Source organism: Zootoca vivipara, chromosome 3 (assembly GCF_963506605.1).
Source record: "Zootoca vivipara chromosome 3, rZooViv1.1, whole genome shotgun sequence".
Taxonomy (NCBI): Eukaryota; Metazoa; Chordata; class Lepidosauria; order Squamata; family Lacertidae; genus Zootoca; species Zootoca vivipara.
Genome location: NC_083278.1, coordinates 34,874,169 through 34,894,624, shown reverse-complemented (window position 1 = coordinate 34,894,624; position 20,456 = coordinate 34,874,169). Strand labels below are relative to the sequence as shown.

Genomic DNA, 20,456 nt, shown 5'->3' with positions numbered 1-20,456 from the left:
GAAAAATGATTCGAAGTGATCTAAATGATCCAAATTAACTATTAAAATCATTAACATGTCGGAAAGCTTTTTCCAAGTACTTAGACACAAACAAAACAATAAACAATGTGAATTTAAAATATCTTTCCCCCAAAATATATAAATGTTCCTGACAAATTCAAGTAAAGTAACCTCTAAATAATACTGCCAGATACCTTATCAAAATTTTAGTTCATCTAGCTAAAACCCAAAATATACACACAGCACCAAACAATATATCAAGTGAGCTGCTCTGATTAGCTTTCCAACTAATCTAGTTTCTACATAATCTAATTAAAATACAACTTGATATTTTCGTTATTTTTAAAGCAAAGTCTAAAAGAAATTCTAAATTTAAAATACTGAGACCTTTTCAGCAAAATTTGGAATCGCTGGAGAAATTCATATGACAGGAGTGGCAACCCGAATAGGAAAAATGCTCCTGCCAAGCAATATATCTGTCCTGCAGTACATGCAACCATACTGAAAACAAACAGAATAAACCTAGTTCTCCCATCAAAATACTGTTGACCAGACTGCATTCTTTTAAAGCAGGGGCTTGCCGAAGCTCAGTTTAGACCAATTCCCGCCCCCCCCCAGGGAATTTAACAATTTTGAGCACATCTTCCACACTTCAGCTGTCTTTTTTTATTTAAAAAATAGAGATTAAAAGGGGGGGAGAAAATAAATAAATATATGTAAAAGCGTGGGAGCCAATTCATCCTTCCATCACAAACCCTTTTTCTTCATGGTCACACAAGAAGAGTAGATTGCATGTACAGCCCTGGAAGGCAACAAACTGACTGGACTTACACAAGAGAGTGGCCTATATGGGCGGCCTTCCATGGCAGGTACTGGGTGGACCCATTGTCCAGTGCTTGTATCCAGCCAATGACAGGACATTGGCGGTGGGGAGGGGCAGAGGGAGAGAGCTTAGAGCTGCACGTGGTGTCATAATTTCACCGAATCACCAGTATAATTTCTTGCAAAACGGAAGGGGGGAGGTTTTGGCATGGGGTGTGGAGAGAAAGGGGGTGGCCAATAGAGAAAAGGGAGCCCACCTAATTTTGCTTCTAGTACCTGGCTGCTATTAGTCTTGGCACTTCCCACCAAGGGCCCCAGTCCTGGCCACAGCTGGCATGTGCTTCCTTGATAGTTAGAATACCCCCAGGGGGATACAGTCCTCAACAGCAAATGCGTTGCTGAGCCCTGCTTTAGAGGATTCCATTTGGTGCAGCTACACACACACACACAGGAATGGATCAGGCCCCAACATGTGTGTTGTGGATCATGACAGCAATCAAATAATAATGTGATTGTCTTGACTATGGAGAGTGAACGAGGCTTTTTTTTTTTTTGTAAAAAAAAAAATGCAGCTTGTGCCATTATAAGCTATGGTGAGCCGTATTGCTTAGGAGGAAGAACATGGAGAAGGATGCTGAGATTGCAGGATGTGGGCACTCTCAGGTGAGAATGCACTATATATGTTCACACACACACACACACACACACACAACAGCAATGTGAAAGTGGCCATAGTACTATGATACACCTATAGATATATCTCCTGCATTTGCTTGGGCTAGTTTCACTTCTTTATGTGCTAAGAAAATATATATATACGTACCAACCTACAGTAGGTAATCGCTTCATGCATCTGACAAAGGCTATGTCACCACAATATAACTGCCACTCTTGTTTTTTGACACCGCACTAACATAGCTACCTCTCTGGATTTTCTCACATTCAGACTCCATGTTCTCAGAGAGTTCACACAAGACACTGTGGATCAGGAATAGCCAACATCCAGATGTTGTGGAAACTCCTGTAAAACCCAGCCAGTGTGACCTACAGTCATTGTTGGTGGGAGTCATGGTCCACAGTATATGGAGGGGACCAAATTGTCTACCCCTGTTCTAGGGTTGTACCCATGCTACTTCTACTCAAGAGTAAACCCATTTAAATCAAAGAAATTAATCAATGCAAAGGCAGACATCATTCATGAAATACTTGGGTACTAGTTCAAGCTACACCATCCTCTTCTATCTGAACATATTTACACAAACTTGTCAATGTATTATTGTCAGAATTCTACCTGAGATAAAGGCCTTGGTATATTAAAATAAGGCAGAAGCCCCCGACATACAAGCACGACTAGCTTAAGCGTAAGAACACAATTCTATAAGGTGGTATCTTATTAAGGCTTTGCCCTAATGGAAGCACTTCCACTTGCACAAAGGCAGGACCCCTGATTCTGGATTATACCTACTACTCCGATGCAACTCTTGTGCCCCTCAAAAAGCTTCTAAAGGTTGGGAAGCACCTGTAACACAGAGGCTATGTCAGGGAGACTTGCCTTGCAAGCAAAGTGCAAAAGACTAGAGCAAAGTCAAGTGAACAATATGAATGAGCCATTATCAACAGCCTAATCAATAACTAAGCCTTAGATAATTTAGGGCTGTTTCACATAATGGAGCCAGCAAGTACATTTGCCAGGAAGTAAGCTCCCCTGAGACCAATGTGCGACTTCTAGGCTCTGTCTTGTATTAACCACACTCTCACCCCCTGTGTCACAATTAATGGGAGAGAGGCTCAACAGCTCCTTTTCTTAAAAAAAAAAAGTTTCATATATGAAAAGTGCTTTCCGAAATTTAATAAATTTCTTGCAAAGTCTACAAAACTGCACAAGGGCAGAAGGAGCATGAAAAATACCAGCTGATTTCTCAGAGAGTTGCTCAAGGATTCACGAAAGCCTCAACACTCCGGATGCAGTTTTGCAAGCAGAGCTTTTGATGTTATGTATGAACTCCAAGCCATCAAGATACGGTAGCCAGCAAAAGCTAAATAAGATATGTGACAGTACAAGTAATAAGGTTAAAAACCATTAAGAGGTCAACAGGCCATCAGAATGCAAGAAAACTGCATTTTGCTACAGAAAACTAGCCTAAAATTATAAACACATGGAATGAACTCAAGAAAACAACATCTCGGCATTGGCTTAACTGGAAAATAAACGTCGTTCCATTGAGATGCTCTGTAAAATGCCTACACACAATATCCTGTATATAGACCAAAAAAAGGTACCAAGTATTTTAAAGCTTAAATTAGGTAGGAGGGCAGGAGGGAATCAAGGAACAGGTAAACCAGGAATCAAAATACTTCCGGAGAAGATGTTCATTTGCCAGTTGTTCGTGGTTGAGTCTGAGAGACGTGGTAATAGCAATCTGCTGGGTTGCATCTTCCTGATGGCCCAGGTGGGCCATGTGGGCCTGGTCCTCCTGCAGCTCCAGGCGGTCCCGGCATACCAATGACTAAGCAAATAACAACAACAGCAACAATATTGTAAAACCAGCTGCATTTACTGGGTCGAGACGCTTTAAAACGTAAGATCAAAGGCATTTCTGTCATGCACTAAAGGGCAGCTTATATGCAACCAATCTTAGAAGTTATCACCCCCTCTCACAGTTCTTTTACTAATCTGCTGTCCTGGTTATTATACATATGAACTTCTGTTTTTACCTGAAGGGCCAGGTGGACCAGGATCACCTGGCAGGCCAATTCCAGGCTCACCTCTTTCACCTTTCTGTCCTCTGTAGCCTACAGGAGATAAACAAAAAAGGAATAAGAGTGCCCTGAAATCACAGAATATATACTTTTCCTAACCTCTTTCCCAATATTATAATGCTTAAAAAATATAACTCCCTCCCACACTAATGATGGCAATTTAGATTGTTCTTTTTAAAACATTCCTTCCACAAATTCCCAATGAAACCGAATGGATCGTGAGATCCAAGGGCTGCTTGCTAAGTCCCCCTTTCACAATCTTCTAGAATTACCACCCTGCCTTGATTTGATCCTCCAAGAGTGGATTAGAAACCCTTCACTGAGGATGACAGCAGGCATCAAAATGGCTCATTTTTCTCTCTTAACACTTTTAAACAAACCCGATAAAAAGTTTTGACCGCGAGTTGACAGAGAATTACATACATCCATAGCAAGTGTGGCACACAAGAAACATAATGGAATTCGCAAAGTATTACAAGAGGAATCGTAAACCTGAAAATTAGGCACCATTAAACTTTTAACTTACTTTGAAATAAATAAATAAAATAACTTTTAACTTACTTTAACTTACTTTGAAATAAAAAAGGAGAAAGATGTTTAGGGGGAAAGGGGGGTACTGTAAGAGGAGAAGGAGGGATTCATGCTTGCTTTGAACATAGGACTCCTATGTTCAAATCCCTGCTTTGCGTGCTGGGCCGGGCCAGGCCATGCGTCACTAGAAACTGGTATTATAATTACAGCCATTCTGGGGAGGTTGCTGAAAAATGCATAGCTTTTTCGCATGAAGATGTGCAACATGCAGCCTTGCTTACCAAGTGGATCTTCGTTTTAAATGTTATGCTTGGAGCTAGCATAGAGATCTTCTATGTGATGTAGAGCAGTGGTCCTCAACCTTGGGCCTCCAGATGTTTTTGGCCTACAACTCCCATGATCCCTAGCTAGCAGGAGCAGTGGTCAGGGATGATGGGAATTGTAGTCTCAAAACATCTGGAGGCCCAAGGTTGAGGACCACTGATGTAGAGGACCCATGTGGAAAGTGGTACTACTAACAGAATGAAATGGCATCCCCCAAACTTCAGCCTTTTAACAAGAGAGAAAGAGCTTGCCACTCTTGGTGATCCGTTGCATGCATGTTTGGGCTGAAGTTGGGTCCTGGGTCTGAAAAGGCTGATTATTATTTAGACTTCTTTTGGCTTTTCCCCAGGGAAGCAGCAGCCGAGCAAGCAAATGGCAGCCAGCAGACACAGTTGCAATCATGTAGAATAAATGTGGAACCCTCCAAATGTGGCTGGACTACAGCTGCCATCATCCCTCCAGTGTGACCATACCAGCTGGAGAACACTATATTATCCGGAGGGCACAACGTTGGCTATTTCTGAATGTTATAGCTATCAGCAAGGAGGAAACCCATGTTCCTGACAAGAGAGAACATTTGAGGCGCATGTCTACCAACCAGAGTTTCCAGTGCCAGATAGGACATCTACTTTTTAGAGTTTCTGGATAGAGGCAATTAGAAGAACATGAGTGTGCATCAATATGAGTTTAACTAATGTTACCTCAACAGTAATAGGCCCCAGAAAGCTTATAGACTAGCGTTGGAGTTGTTCTATATGCCACCTAAGGGGCAAAACTCAGGAAACAGAAGGATAAATTAGATCTACTTCAAATATCTTTGAGATCTAATGGTAGAAATGTATCACAAAACACATAAATACTTGTTGTTCAACAAGTTAATTGTGATATAATTGCTGGAATAGCCTTTGATTTTAAAGCACAAAAACATGGTATTTTTGCTACCACAATGCGCCAATGTCCCTCAAAACAACTCAAGAGATGACTAAAGCTCGTATTGGGAGAACACATAACATGCGAGGGGAGCATGCATGGCACCACAGAATGGACCAATATTAACAGACAAATAAGCAGGCACTGGAACTAAAAGCAAAACCTTTTAAAATTAAAAATGCAATAAAAACAATGAGTGGAATTCAAGGTTAGGCCTACTCAGAGCAGATACATTTAAATCAAGGAACATGACAAAGTTAGGTCTACTAATTTTACTCTGAGTAAAAGTTAGTTGAACTCTACCCGTTATCGTCATATGTTAGTTGTGAAATCTGTGTCCTTTGGGGTAGAGCTATACAAAATACTGTTGACCTTCAGTTACCATGATTATTTTTTATATAAATATATTTGCCAGAAATGTGGTAAACTTTGTTTTAATTCCGACTCTTTCGCACCATAATCGGGGCATCTATTGCATTTCCCAATTGTTACACTGCCTCGGTTTTCTTTAGTCTTACAATAAGTAGCATTTTTATATGATAAAAATGCTCTGTTGAGCTATACATTAAAACAAAGAGGGCAATCCTCCTGCACATTTATCTGTAGAATCTCTACATGCAACATCCATAAAGAAATAAAACAATATTAATAATAAATTGCCTTCAAAATTCCTACTTGGAATCACATGTACAGAATGAAAATGCATCACAAAGAATCAATACAGGCTGAGAAGTTCTGTGTACATTCAAGTAACTAAAGAAAGCTAATAACACAACTATCTGATCACATTTTAAGGTTATGAATGGTGTAAAACAAAGCTCAGTTACATATAAACCAATGCTTTTGTGCACCGCTGAGTAACAAAAATAACTGCACATTTAATAAAACATTTCATGAACAACTTTCTAAACTTCTTTATTTTACAGAATCAAAACACTGAGAAAAAACATTTAGATATGTAATAACACCACCGTTAAAGAACAATCCAAAAACAGATCTCTAGCAGTACAGTAGATTTTACATGAGGTATATTTTACTAATGATTAAACTTCTGGAGTTTAAATTCACAGTCTACCTGAGTGAGATTTTAAGTTTGCTTTAGAGCTATGAAACAAGGTTCTTAACAGGCTGGCCAGAAGACTGGGCTCCTGCACTTTCAATAGTTCTGCACAAGAGGGAATTTCAAAAAGTTTAGCTTTTTATTAAAGACACCCCCCCCCAAAATGGCTATAGAACAAAGAAGTTGATTTAGCACCTATACCAACTAGTTATAATGCTGCAGTAAATATAATCAGAAATTTGCAATGTTTAATGTCAACATTTACAGTAAAAATGTATTATTATTTTTTAAACATACAGTATCACATTACTGTAATCTCTCAACCCATGAGAACATACTGGAAGTGTAGAAGAGAATTAGGCTGTGATTTCATACAGCTTAATTTTACTTGGGAGATGTGCTTACATCTGAATAAATGTGTACAGGATTGCACTGCAAAGGACTTGTTCAGATAAACAAGCAGTACTTATCTCAAAGTGACTGTGTATACATGGCCACTTGCACAAACTAAAGTGTTTATCAGTCATGCCCACAAGAACAGCTGCACCCATGGCTGTGGAAGTCTGGGGTGGGGTGAGCCACTGAGATTGAGGAAACGCCTGCTGAAACTGCTAGAAACCTCTAGAAATCTCTTTAATACTCTGTGTAGAAAACAATGTTGAATAAATCACATTAAAGAGCTTCTCCATTTATGTTCATTTCTATATTATGCCATTGGGAACATACACCTGTTGCTCTACAATCTTGTTAAAGAGAAAAACGTACAGTTGTACCTCAGAAGTCGAACAGAATCCGTTCCGGAACTCCATCCGACTCCCAAAATGTTCGGAAACCAAGGCGTGGCTTCCAATTGGCTGCAGGAAGCTCCTGCAGCCAATCGGAAGCCGTGTTGGACGTTTGGGTTCCAAAGAACGTTTGCAAACCGGAACATTCAGTTTGCTGCATTCGGGAGCCAAAATGTTCGACTCGTGAGGCGTTCGCGAACCAAGGTTCAACTGCATTGGACTGTGAAGATTTTTGAAAACAGAGCCCTCTTTAGGTGCAGTTCAGCACACTGTTCACTTTTGGGTAGTTTAATAATACATTGTTCTCTTACGGATTCTTGTTGATAATTAGATTCAGAGGCTCAATTGATGTCACAGGACCCTACTCTACCTCATACTTTCCCTAAATGTTAATCCAAACCACATAAAACTATATAATTGTAACTACAGCTATTTTTTCTAGAAAAAGAGGTCCCAGAATGAATCATGAAAGCTTCCCTCGTTCTCTCAGAATGGCAATGGCCCTCACCTGAGAGGTGCTGGAACTGAATTCTGGCGGTTTATGGCTGGACCCCCCCCCCCATTTTAACCTTCCAGGACTCTTTTTTTTGGGGGGGGGAATAATCTATGAGCGTGCAAATCTTTTGAAATATATTTTAATATTTATGTTCTGTGTGAATCTAGCTCAGAACCTTCTCATTAATCCAAAAGCCATATACTGGGGGGGGGGGCATTTTTAGACAATTTCCCTAATGATCCAGTGTTACCTGACAGAGATATTTACTCAATGAACAAAATAATTTTCTTTATACTAACTTTTATTCCAGTAAATAGCAAATGGACATAAAAAGTTTCCTGATTTATCTCTGTATATGCAAAATAACTTCCCTCAAAGGGGGTAGACAACAAACATCTGGGGGGGGGAGCTAAAGGCATATTTTGGTGGAACTAATGCTGCTTTAGAAGTTTTCCTTTAGTATTTTTTCCCTAGTTTTGACCCGCTGACCCTTTGCAATCAGTACAACTTAAACTTTGCCAGAAGCAAACCCCACAAAACATTCTCTTGCATACCCCACAACCACAATAACTCTGTTTCTATGTTTATTGCTTTATTATAAAGGCAAAATAGTAACAGTGCATAGCACCATTTTAAACTGTTTTGATTTTGTTCATTGTCTACATTGTTTCTCTATAACCAGGCCTGTGGCTGATTAAACATTCTACGGCCTTTTAAATGTGTTCACGGAAGCAGGGTTATTGGTTTGGCTTTTCTGCTTTTACTTTTGTTTTTATTACGCATTTTGCATTTTTATCTTGTGACCTTCGGATAAAGGGTGGTATGCAAATTTAATCTATATAAATAAAAATGTAAAGATAACCTTGTGCAAAATCGATAATCTCCAAAAGTGCTTGACCGATTGCTTTGAAATTTTGACACATTGGCACACTGTACACAAGGGTTTTCATATACCTAGATTATATAGATGTCTCACCTGTGACAGGTAAAAATATGCTTTTTTAGAAAAACGCCATCTGCTGGATGTCAAAGCAGCACAGCTGAGGCAACACAGGATGTCACAGCTGCTGCCATTGGCTACAAACTATCTGTGACATCACAATAACATGGCATTGCCCAGCAAGCACAGCTGAGGATGCTGCATCATAATCTTTGGCCTCAGCTGCTGCCATTAGCTGAAGACTATCTGTGACATCACAAAAAACATGGCAACTTACTGAATATAAATGTGCGAGCGCGCAGAGGCTGCTGGGTGTGGCTGTCGGGAGGGTGGGGGCCGAATCCTGTCCCTTTGCCCTATGGGACCCGCCGTGGGAACTAGCCAGAACCTCCCCAAGATGTGCATGGGGTATGCAAGGGGGAGAGAGGGAGGGGATGGGGTGGTCAATGTCGTCACGCGGGAGGATTCTAACATCACGCGGTGGGGGGGCAGAGAGAGGGGTGTCGTGATGTCATGCAGCAGGGGTGGGGAATGGGGGCGCTGAGTGGTGGAGGCCCATGGGTTTGGGGAGGATGAATGGGTCAGGAACAGGGTGGGAGGATTTTCTACAATGCGCGTGGGTGGAGGCGTTGCTTTCCCATTTAACATACTGAGCCACAGCAATGCGTGGCCAGGAACAACTAGTAAATAATAATAAATCAATTAATTACAAGGAAAGGGGTACTGAAGCCAAATCTTCCACATATGGCAGATAATTCCTTTTGCCATGAAAGCCGTTCTCAGATCTATGGGAACTGATAGTGGTTATGAAATGATGGAATTCTGCACATGATCAAAGTTATTTTGTTATTGCTCCGTATTGGGGGGGGGGAACCCTAGTGAGCACAGGCTCAGATTAAGCCTGTTGATGTTGTTTTTAGGGTGTGTCCATGTACATAAAAAGAACAAGGAATGCTGCCTTAAACTGAGTAGTCTATACTAACTGGCAGGCCCTCTCTAGGGTTTCGGACAGAGGACATTCCCAGCCCTACTTGAAGATGCCAGGAATTGAAGGTCGGGGGCTAGCACTCTGCCGCCTGTGCGATGCGCATGCCCCTGGTTCTGGGTGCAGGTGTTTCTCCTCACCCAGTGTAACCTGCTGTGTGTTCCAACAGTAGAAACCCAAGTCTGTAGGTGAATAGTAACTACCATGAGATTTAAAGCAGCTCTCTTTTTTAGATCTAGAATATTAAGCTTGCACATGTAGTATTACATATAAAAAATAAGGGATAATTCAGACAAAGTCAAGCACATTTAAGACTCTTTGATTTCTGTGCAAAGTATGAATATATGTTGTATATGTTATCCTTTGAAGCTTAACCCTGCCTCTCTTAGGTTGGCAGGAAACAGAAATCTATAGAAGCATTTTGCCTGTTTAATACTTTATATGTCACATTTTATTACTGGCTGTGCAAGGCTGGGGCAAACCAGGGCAGCAGGGGAGACAATCACAGCAGCTCTTTCTATGCACATATGTTTGCTGTTGTGCTTTTATTAATCTCTCTCTTTTTCCCTCAGTGTAGATCAGACATCCACTTTATGTATTGCATTGATCTGATTCAAGGAATAGTGCAGCAAAACCCAACACAACAGAGTGACTTGTAGTACATACCTTAAATACTATTTGTTTGTTGTGGTATACATTTTTTTAAGGGGCCAGAGACCACACTGTCAGATACACAAAGCTTCTTCCACAATAGAATTGTTAATCTTTAAGGTGCCTTTATAGGAGATTTATTAAGAATGGACTAGCCTTGGGAAAGATTTCTGAATGAATTATGAAATGGTAAAAAATTGATTACATAGGTGCATCTTCTTCTAATTATATATAATGATTTGCAATTCAAAATGCATGGTTCCTTCCAATGTTTTAAAAATCATAGTGCTCTTGGCGTGTCATATGTCATACAAGAGGGTATGTCATATACAAACAGCAACCATAGAATCTCCTTACAACTAAAGCAGTAAAAGCAGCTTTATCTCTCCCCACCACCACCACCACCCTACCCCACACATTTTCCCCATGAAGTGTAGTTCCCCAAGTCTTCACTTCGGCAAACACACCGACGTGAAGGAGTTTCACATTATAGCTTGGCTTGTTTCTTGGTTACGTCTTAAAACGACCCACTGTGCGCAACCCTCATGAAAACAATCTTAGCAGAGACATTCAAGTCGACCATTTACAACAATTTGCATACTTAGATGATGAGCAAACCACTTGTGGTTAAAAAAAAAATTCTGTAAGTCCCCCTTTAAGGCTCTCCTCGATCCTTTCATCCTGCTTCTTCTCATTCTGAGCCCATCACACTTTTCAACCTTCAGTCAAGGATTTGCTCTTATCAGCCTCTATAGCCTTTATTCTTCTCACAGGGTTTGCGTTTCCACATTTCTTCAGCTTTGCTTTCATGTTCTTCACTCCAGTCTGACTTGCTCTGACTCCAGAGCAGACCAAACTAACAAAAGATAATAATTAAGAACTACCTATATTCATATATGGTTCATTATTTACTACCCCCCACCCCCGTTTTTATTTTTATTTTTACAGCATGTATTCTAATTATTCTCCCTGTAAATCTAAATTGGCAATATTGGGTGTGTGTCAAGGATACATACTGAGGAGGTCTGATTCACTGGCATCTGGATGAGGCTGAACAAATATGAATAAATCACAGATTTCCCCCACGCAGTTAATCAATACTGTCTTTTACAATCTGACAAGGAACGTGTATGCTAGATATGTTGCAAATCTAATTATGAAAATGTGAATATAATTAGATTTGCAATAAGAATGATGCACTGTAACGTTCAAGTTTTAGATTCCCCCCCTATACATTAATTTTTCATATTTTACAGATTGGAGCCACAGGACTACAGACTCTGTAGCTTAAATAACTGATTTGTGATATGATGCTCTCATTATTAGGTTTGGTCTGAGTACTGCAAGTTTAGGAAAGGTGTGTATCAGTATCCTAATGTTAAAAGTTATTACGATTATTTTGCATTGATTAGAAGTTTTTAATATACAAAAACACACACCTACTATGTGTTAATATATTGGTCTAGTCTGGAAAACAGTAGTATGGATTCAAAAGTTAATCATTAGGAAGCTAAATGTATATAGTTCCACCCAACTCTGAAGATATATTTTTTAAATAAAATACATAGGCATTTGTTTTGGAAGCCCTACCTGGAGGTCCAGGTTCTCCGGGTGGCCCAGGTAACCCATCTTTTCCTGGAAGACCTGGTTTCCCATGAGTTTGGGAAGCAAGCATGGCAGCGGGCAATTTGAGCTGAGACACAAACTGAGCCATCCTCTCTTCAATAATATACATATTTAAAAAAAACCAAACGAAAAGCATGAATTACATTAGATGACTGAGCACACTTAAAAAGTGATAGCTATTCCATTCAGACAAATATTTTAAAAGTAGCCGAGCTTCAAATTATTACTCATCCATCAACTTCAAAAGCAATACAGTATTCCAATTTCCTAAACAACCAAACTGTTGGTGCTGTTCATACAGTTATATGCAATGGGGTAAAACAGTAGCTTCAGGAGGTAATTTCAACCAGGAAAATGGTTAGGGAGTAGAGTCTAAGCTCCCTATCTTCCACAAAACCAAAGGCTTGGTCCAAGTTCGACACCTAGGCAGATGTGTTTGTCATTTAAAAAAAAGGGGGGGGGGCGATCCCATCACAGAACTTCCACCATCTCCTGTCTTTGTGTCCTGACGCTGATTGAACCCTCTCCTTCCCCTACCCTGACTCAGCATAAGCATAAGCATACAGATGTGTGCATAGGTATGCACACCAGGCCATTTTATGTCCCTTATCCATCTGATCCTAAAGAGGTGATGGAAACTATGAAGTGATCCCTGAGGCCAGTAAAAATGAACTCAATGTGAGTAAACAGACAGAGAAGTGAAGCAGTCTTTTTTTGGCACCACCCGTTTCAGGAATAAGTACACAACATATTCTATTTTCTGGATAGGACAGCGCTGCCCACAAAAGATCAGACTTGCAGTTTGGGATTGCTTCTGGACCCAGTCGTTATTCCAGGGTGCTCAAGTGGCAGCACTTGGCCAAGGACATATTTTTCCAGCTTAGGCTGCTGCTGTAGCGGTACCATTTCTTAGAGGAGGCAACAGTCCTTCATAGCACAATGCTCATGGTAATAGCCAGTCTAGACTACTACAGTCATGTGCGCTCTATATTGGGCTAACTTGGAAGGTGGTTCACAAAATTCAATTGATCCAAATGATCCAAATTCTTAAGGGGGAATGATGACACAGAGAACAAGTTGCACTGGTTATTACTGTCTATCAGCTCCATCTGGTACGCAGGCTGAGACCCTACCTGCCTGCAGACTGTCTCGCCAGATTGGTGCATGCTCTAGTTATCTCCCGCTTCGACTACTGCAATGCGCTCTATGTGGGGCTACCTTTGAAGGTGACCTGGAAACTGCAATTAATCCAGAAAGCGGCAGCTACACTGGTGACTGGGAGGAGCTGCCGAGACCACATAACACCGGTCATGAAAGATCTACATTGGCTCCCAGTACGTTTCCAAGCACAATTCAAAGTGTTGGTGCTGACCTTTAAAGCCCTAAATGGCCTCGGTCCAGTATACCTGAAGGAGCGTCTCCACCCCCATCGTTCTGCCCGGACACTGAGGTCCAGCGCCGAGGGCCTTCTGGCGGTTCCCTCGCTGCAAGAAGCCAAGTTGCAAGGAACCAGGCAGAGGGCCCTCTCGGTGGTGGCGCCCGCCCTGTGGAACGCCCTCCCATCAGAGGTCAGAGAGATAAACAACTACCTGACATTTAGAAAACATCTGAAGGCAGCCCTGCTTAGGGAGGCTTTTAATGTTTAATAGATTATTTTATTTCATTTTCTGTTGGAAGCCGCCCAGAGTGGCTGGGGAAACCCAGCCAAATGGGCAGGGTATAAATAAATAAATAAATAAATAATAGTAACAACAACAACAACAATTCTATTGTTTCCGCCAGTGCTTTTCTTCTGGGGGGAGGTGCCAGTACTGCATACCTCTGGGTACCCCCAGAAAAAAGTACTGGTTTCTGCACTCTATTTAAGGTGCTGGTGCTAACATTTAAAGCACTAGATAAGAATTACCCAACATGGTGCCCTCTGTGTTGGGCCATACCTGACCACTGGCCCTGTTGGTTGAGTTTTGGAGGGCACCATGTTGACTACCCCTGAATAAAAAATATATGGGGCTTGTGCTATCTCCCTTTGCAGGGACAAATTAGCTGTGATGAAGAAGATCCATGATTAGGATCACATGAAGTTTAAAGACATTAACAACAGCCACAGAGTTGGGGCAGAGATTAGATTGGGACAGTGTTGCTGAGGGGGGGAGAGATTTTAATCTGCCCCCCTGTATTGTCTTCTTGACTGCTGCAATTTGCCCCCTGGAGGTAAAACACAATCCTATGGGTCTGGTCTACTAAGTGCCTTATGATGATGCTCTTCCATGCTCACTGTTGTCTGACATTCATAGGAAGCTGCCTTCTACAGAGTCAGGCCAATGGTTCATCTAGCTCAGTTATGTCCACACTGACCGGCAGCAGCTCTCTGGGGTTCCATTCCGGCAGGGATTTCCCCGCAGCCCCACCTAGAGATGCCATGGATTGAACTAGGGAGTTTCTGCATGCAAAGCAGTTTCCTCAAAGAACTGCTAATTGAAACATTTACTCATTTAGGCGGAAATAATAACAATTATTTTGTAGCAATCTAAAGGCCATTAGTGTACACAGTATGTGAATTAATCAGAATCTGCGCAGTTAAACTACTTGTATAAGTGCAGCTGAATCCCCACCCCCACTTCCGAAGGCTATGTACAATGGGTACATAAATCACAGGTGGAAGCAAATATTACCACTGTAGTAATTTTCTTAACATCATGCTTTCTGATATGTCATTTCCTCACCTTCAAAAACTCTAAGGACCTCTTGCCTGATATATTTTTTCATTTCTTCAAATGAAGCTGAGTCAGCCTGGCAAAGACATGAAAAGAAAAGTATGGATACGGTAGGTGTTGTCCACATCAAAATAAGGCAAACAGAATTTCGAATTTTGTTTCTCAGTGTCCATTAAGAGCTTTGGAACAGTACAGGCAGCGGTAGCTTCTGTTCCTGGCCCCATTTTGCATGTTGGTCCCATTCCTGGCCCCTGTGCGCATCAGCGGAGCACGTACAAGAGAGCCCTGCTCCCTTCCACCCCCCTTCCGCCCTCTTCTGGGTTCAAAGGAACCTGCGCATCAGTGATTGCATGCCAATTGGATGTGCCTAAAATGGCCGCCGCCTGTACAAACATTTCTAAAGATTCTAGTTTAAGGGAGAGGATTGCAACATTTATAACATTAGCTTAATTTACTTGTCCTTAGAAACAGGTGTTTCTCTTCAAGAGCCAATTACCTTACCGGTAAGCCTGGGACACCTGGTGAACCTGGAGGGCCCTTATGCCCCGGCGATCCGGGATTCCCTTTGTTCCCTGAGGGGCCCATGGGCCCTACAGACCCTTTCTCTCCTGGAAGGCCTGGCTTTCCTCTTTCGCCCTGCAGGCCCCTGTCTCCTGGTATGCCTTGATCCCCCTGTGCAAAACAGAGACAACAATTTGTCACCTTCGTCTATGTGACTCTTGTCTTTTCTTCATTGCTGAGTTAAGTGCGCTGAAAACTATTGCGTTCAACTGCAACACGATATGCAAAGAAAACACTCAAAGATGTTTCTGGCAGGCTGCTTTAGATGAAAAAGCAAATGCCAATGCTTCTATTTCCACTCTTGCTGTAACATCTGAGCTCCGCAAAAATAAAAACGAATGCCTGTAGGAAGTTACAAGTAGATAATTCAGAGATGATGACAGGCAAGTGTTGTTTTTCAGTACCAGAACGGTCTTTTGAGGAAGACAGTGCCACGCCTAATCAAAAATCTCCCTGCAGTGATGCCCAAGAAGCTAATGGGGAATCTAATTGTGAGCAAAATATGATAATAGCATGAGAAAGACTTGAAATGAGGTGCATATAAATATACACATGTTTCAAGAATCTTACTGTGGCATGTAGTACAGGACATAAATCCTTAAATGTTAGAGAGTTACATATGGGTGGCCTTTTTCGTTCCATAATTGTGTAGAACAGTAAAAACTGTCCAGGGAACAATGGGTTGCGGCCAATGCTGTATGTCTGCTCACCCACCCAAAATTAAAAAGGGAAAGAACAGTGAAAAGGAAACAGAAGAGCAAATGAACACTGGGGTGAAGGGAGACCATGAACATACAGGGATGGGGAACCTGTGACCCACCAGATATTGGTGGGCTGCAGCTGATCTCATCCCTGACCACTGTCCATGCTGACCGGGGCCAATGGTTGGTAATTGGAGCCCACGTCATCTGGAGAGCTATAGGTCCCTCATCTCTGATGTAAAGAATATACATGGAACAAACTAATAAGGAAACATGGGGTGTGGACATTCCCATATACAGGGGTTCAGGTTTGAAAAAAATAACAATCTTATTCAGGGTTTATGTTCAGCTTTGGTGATAAAGGATTAGGTTATTTAGTTCTCATGGGGGTGAATGATTAACAAATATTTAATTCCTTGGGGAGCAAAAATCAATCAAATTCTGGAAGTCTAATCAGTAATGGTTTTCTTATCTGTATCTGCTTGCTCATTTTCGTTGGTTGTAAAGAACTGCATCCTAAAAATGAACTGCTAGTCTGAAGAAGTGTGCATGCACACGAAAGCTTATACCAGGCACCCCCAAACTTCGGCCCTGCAGATGTTTTGGACTACAATTCCCATCTTCCCTGACCACTGGTCCTGTTAACTAGGGATCATGGGAGTTGTAGGCCAAAACATCTGGAGGGCCGCAGTTTGGGGATGCCTGGCTTATACCAAGAACAAACTTACCAGTGGTTGGTTTCTAAGATGCTACTGGACAATTTTTTGTATGTTTTATATATATATTTTGACTGCATCAGACCAACACGCCTACCTACCTGATGCTAGTCTGCTATTAGGGTTAATCTAAAGCTTTGTGAATCTACTTTTGGACATTTACTGTGCAATCTTATGCAATGCATGCCTATTCTGAAGTAAGTCCCACTGAGTGCAGAATTGCAGCCTTAATGGAAAAAAGAGGGATTCCCATGAAGGCCACAAATGTTTCTTCCCTCTCCATAGTCTTCAACTGTGCACTGAAAGGACAAATTGTACAGCAAATATACATTAGAAGAACATAAAGTGGGGTGGGGAAAAGAAGCATGACAACTTGCCCTCTGAAAACTGGTACTGAATTATGATTTCATAAAATGTTTGACTCATTTAAATTATGCTAAATATTTTGCAACTAACTATGGATGTGGTGAGAAAAGGGCAGAGAGAAAATTAAGTATCACAGGCAAAGGTTGAAAACCTTTATGCCAACCAATTTGACCTCTAAATCAGTTTGATTTCCACTGGCTTAATCTTTGCTACTAACTATAATTGAGACTTCAGTTCAAGGACTCCTATGACTTGTGATACAATTTTGGACTAATTGAATCTACAAGGTATTCATAATTAGAGTTCAAATAGTTATGATTAAATATTGAGTGGGAGCAAAGTTAAAACCTTTGCAATCTAACCCTTCAAATCAATTGACAGTCCAAAATACTTACAAATTATTCAAATAATCCACAGTATAATTCTAGATACTGATAACGGTTTGAGACTAGAGGCTGCTAATATTTGAAATGCTGCAGCACCCTGTTCTTGAAAAAACTGATGATAATCAAATAACCAAACCTCTATGTAAAAATATAACTTACTCGTTCTCCTTTGGGGCCTCTGTCACCAGGCTTACCCAATAAACCCTGGAAAAGGGAAGACAGTCTTAAGAATGCAAGCCTCTAGCTACAAGAGTTTAGATACTGATCTTCCACTGTGGCCCAAAGCAGAAGAAATATAATTTGCATAGAACCCTGATTGAATAAACCATGGCTTTCCTACCTGAGGGCCAGGTAATCCATCCTTTCCATTTATGCCCTAGGAAAAATAACAATGATCTTTCTATTACAAAATACTTTTGGTCTCTTATAAGCTATACATATCTTGTATATGACTGGCATGTGAGTGAGAAGGGAGAGATAATGAGGGGGGAATGTGGTTGACTAAACAACGGCAGAAGTTTGAATAAAGAAGGGATGAAGCAAAATGGCAGTTAAACAACATCTTAGGTTAGACTATGGAATATTGAGGGCTCCACATTCTTTGTCTCTCACACATGAGGCAGTTGAGGAATGGAAGAGGGAGAAGTTTGAGTACAGTGAGAAGGGAGAAACACTGAAAAGAAAAAAGTGGCTGTTTTAAACAATGGAAGAAGTTTGAATAACATGGGGATGGAGACACACTGAAAGGAAAATGGTGGTTTTGGACTACAACTCCCAGCATCCCTAGCTAGCAGGACCAATGGTCAGGAATGATGGGAACTGTAGTTCAAAAACAGCTGGAGACCCAAGTTTGGGGAATTCTGTACTAGTATGCAGTATGCTGAATTACTTACTGGAATTCCAGCTGGCCCTTCTGGTCCAGGAAAGCCAATATCTCCAACAGGGCCCCTTTCACCCTAAAGGTAACAAAAGGACAACACATTTCTGACAATTGAAGAAAACAAGAATGCCAGTACTGCAAGGAAGCCCTCAAAGGTACGTGCACTTACTGGTTCACCAGGGATCCCTGGTAGTCCTGGAGCACCGTGCTTTCCCTGTGGAAATTAAGAAAAATGAGATTATTAAGAATATGCAATGAAACATCGGTTATTCACTGTGAATGTTCTTACCAGCTGAGGTCAATAAGATACCCAATATGCCAAGTTATATCTACCAACAACCATGAGAAACACGTGATAGATGTTTGGGCCAACCCTGCGAGTTCTGACAAAGCTTGAGGCAGATGGCAAATACACCTGAAAGCGTCTACTTGGGTCAAAGGAGAAAAATCAAGGATTCAGATCAGTGGTACTTCAGGAAAGGATACTGACTGCAGGTGCTGGTGGATGTGAGGGCGATCTGGCTGCGACATCTGTCACCCCATTGATTGCCAGGGTTGATTTGGCTGATCTGGCTGGCTAGGCGGGTGTCCCCTTCCTCCCTCACTGCTCCATGTGCGTCCCTCCCGAAGCTGCGCGCTCGGTGGAAGAGGACGACCATCCCAGATAGGAGGAGTGTACCGTTCTTCGGTCAAGGGTATATGATAGCTGCGCTCCCCTGCTAGAACCTCCAAACAGTGGTACTTAAGGAAAGGACTACAGAGTGACTGCAGGTGCTGGTGAAATTTCACATCATAATGAAGCATTATGATGTCACTGGTCCTCTCAGGGAGTCAGATGTCATTTTATTTTTGAGGAAGAGGAGAAAAAAATGAGACACTAGAAAAAGTGTTGTGCTAATCCAAGAAGGAATAAAGAGGGAATGAACATTTGTGGTTAATCTAAGGGTCTACTTCACTACTGATCTTTAATGTCCGAGGAAGTGTATAAATGTAATCTTAACCATTAATCTAGCTACAAGGAGTAGATAAATTACCTTATTTTTTTCAGGATATTTAACTATTTTAGAGAGGTTGCCAAACTAAAGTATTTAGTATATTTTGTTCTTCACTAGACAGTAAACTGAATGGGTTCACAAACACACTTAATGAAAATTGTATAAACTACTGGCTGCCTTTTTTAAAAAAAACAACATGATACACTTTCATAATTAAAAAGGAATTCCTGAACTGCATGGGAGCTCTTCCAAGAGTAGTAAGTTAATCTGCATAAAATTACTTCATTATCCTAAAGCCTCAATGCCTCTTTTTTCAACAGAGACTGCAGGGGTTTTTTGTTTGTTTGTTTCTTTGTTTAAATAACAAATCATATATATCTTTCCCATTGGACCATGAATAGGCAAATCAAAACATCAATGAATTTACTTTTATCTACACCAAAGCTTTTTGAGGGCTTCTAAAATAATTTCTAGAGGAGGGGTGGGGAACCTCAAGCCTGGGGGGCCCAAATGCAGCACCTCTAGGCCTCTCTGCTCAGTTCTTGGGACTCTCCCCCAGGCCACACACCTTACTCAAGTGTTTTTGCCTGACTCTGCACTCTCTGCAAGATATTTTGCCTGTCTGGAATGTGCCCTTGACTGGATTCAGGATATAGAGATGGTGTCCATGTAGAAACCTCTGGTTTTTATATGTCTAGAATGTAGCCTATAAATATAAGTAATCTATTGCTCCACCCACTTTAGCCTATGACCCCGGCTACCACTGGCAAGCGGCCCCTGGATGTTTGCCTCTAAGCCCTTAGTTCCCTACCCCAGTTCTAGAGACTTAAGTTTCAAATACACATTATAGCCACTGTGCTGCCACTGCTAAAAACCACAGCTCTGCGTCTTCTGCTTCTCTCTTCTCCACAACATCTCCTATGGTAATTGTAATGCCATAATCAGTTATTTGACCCTCCACTTCGCTGGCAGCTGCTTGCAGTGTCAGATAAACTTGCAACACTATGACCTCACGTGTGCACATTTTCACCTTACGAAATGTTGGGGAGGATGCCATTTTTCAAAAACCTCTGAGGTTACATTACCTTTCAAAACTGGACAGGGCCTGGGTTCTAAGAAAGAATTAGCCCTAAAATGGATTTCTCTCAGATTCTAATATTTTCAGAAGCAGCTTATATCATGTTTGTTTCAATCGCTGTTTTATGAAGGTCACCCCTGGGACAAATG

General features: G+C 41.3%; 1 protein-coding gene across 1 annotated transcript in view; it reads right to left on the bottom strand.

The window, feature by feature from the left end:
* Positions 1-1,513: 1,513 nt before the first annotated feature.
* The window catches only part of COL19A1 (collagen type XIX alpha 1 chain), a 181,093-nt gene continuing 162,150 nt past the window's right edge, over positions 1,514-20,456 (bottom strand). Inside the window, exons 40-48 of the mRNA XM_035109681.2 lie at positions 18,404-18,448; positions 18,248-18,310; positions 17,695-17,730; positions 17,514-17,558; positions 15,126-15,296; positions 14,634-14,700; positions 11,875-12,003; positions 3,538-3,615; positions 1,514-3,329 (exon numbers count right to left, since the gene is read on the bottom strand). Coding sequence (XP_034965572.2) covers positions 3,193-3,329; positions 3,538-3,615; positions 11,875-12,003; positions 14,634-14,700; positions 15,126-15,296; positions 17,514-17,558; positions 17,695-17,730; positions 18,248-18,310; positions 18,404-18,448 — 771 coding nt within the window. The 3' untranslated portion in view covers positions 1,514-3,192. The remainder of the gene's footprint in view (positions 3,330-3,537; positions 3,616-11,874; positions 12,004-14,633; positions 14,701-15,125; positions 15,297-17,513; positions 17,559-17,694; positions 17,731-18,247; positions 18,311-18,403; positions 18,449-20,456) is intronic.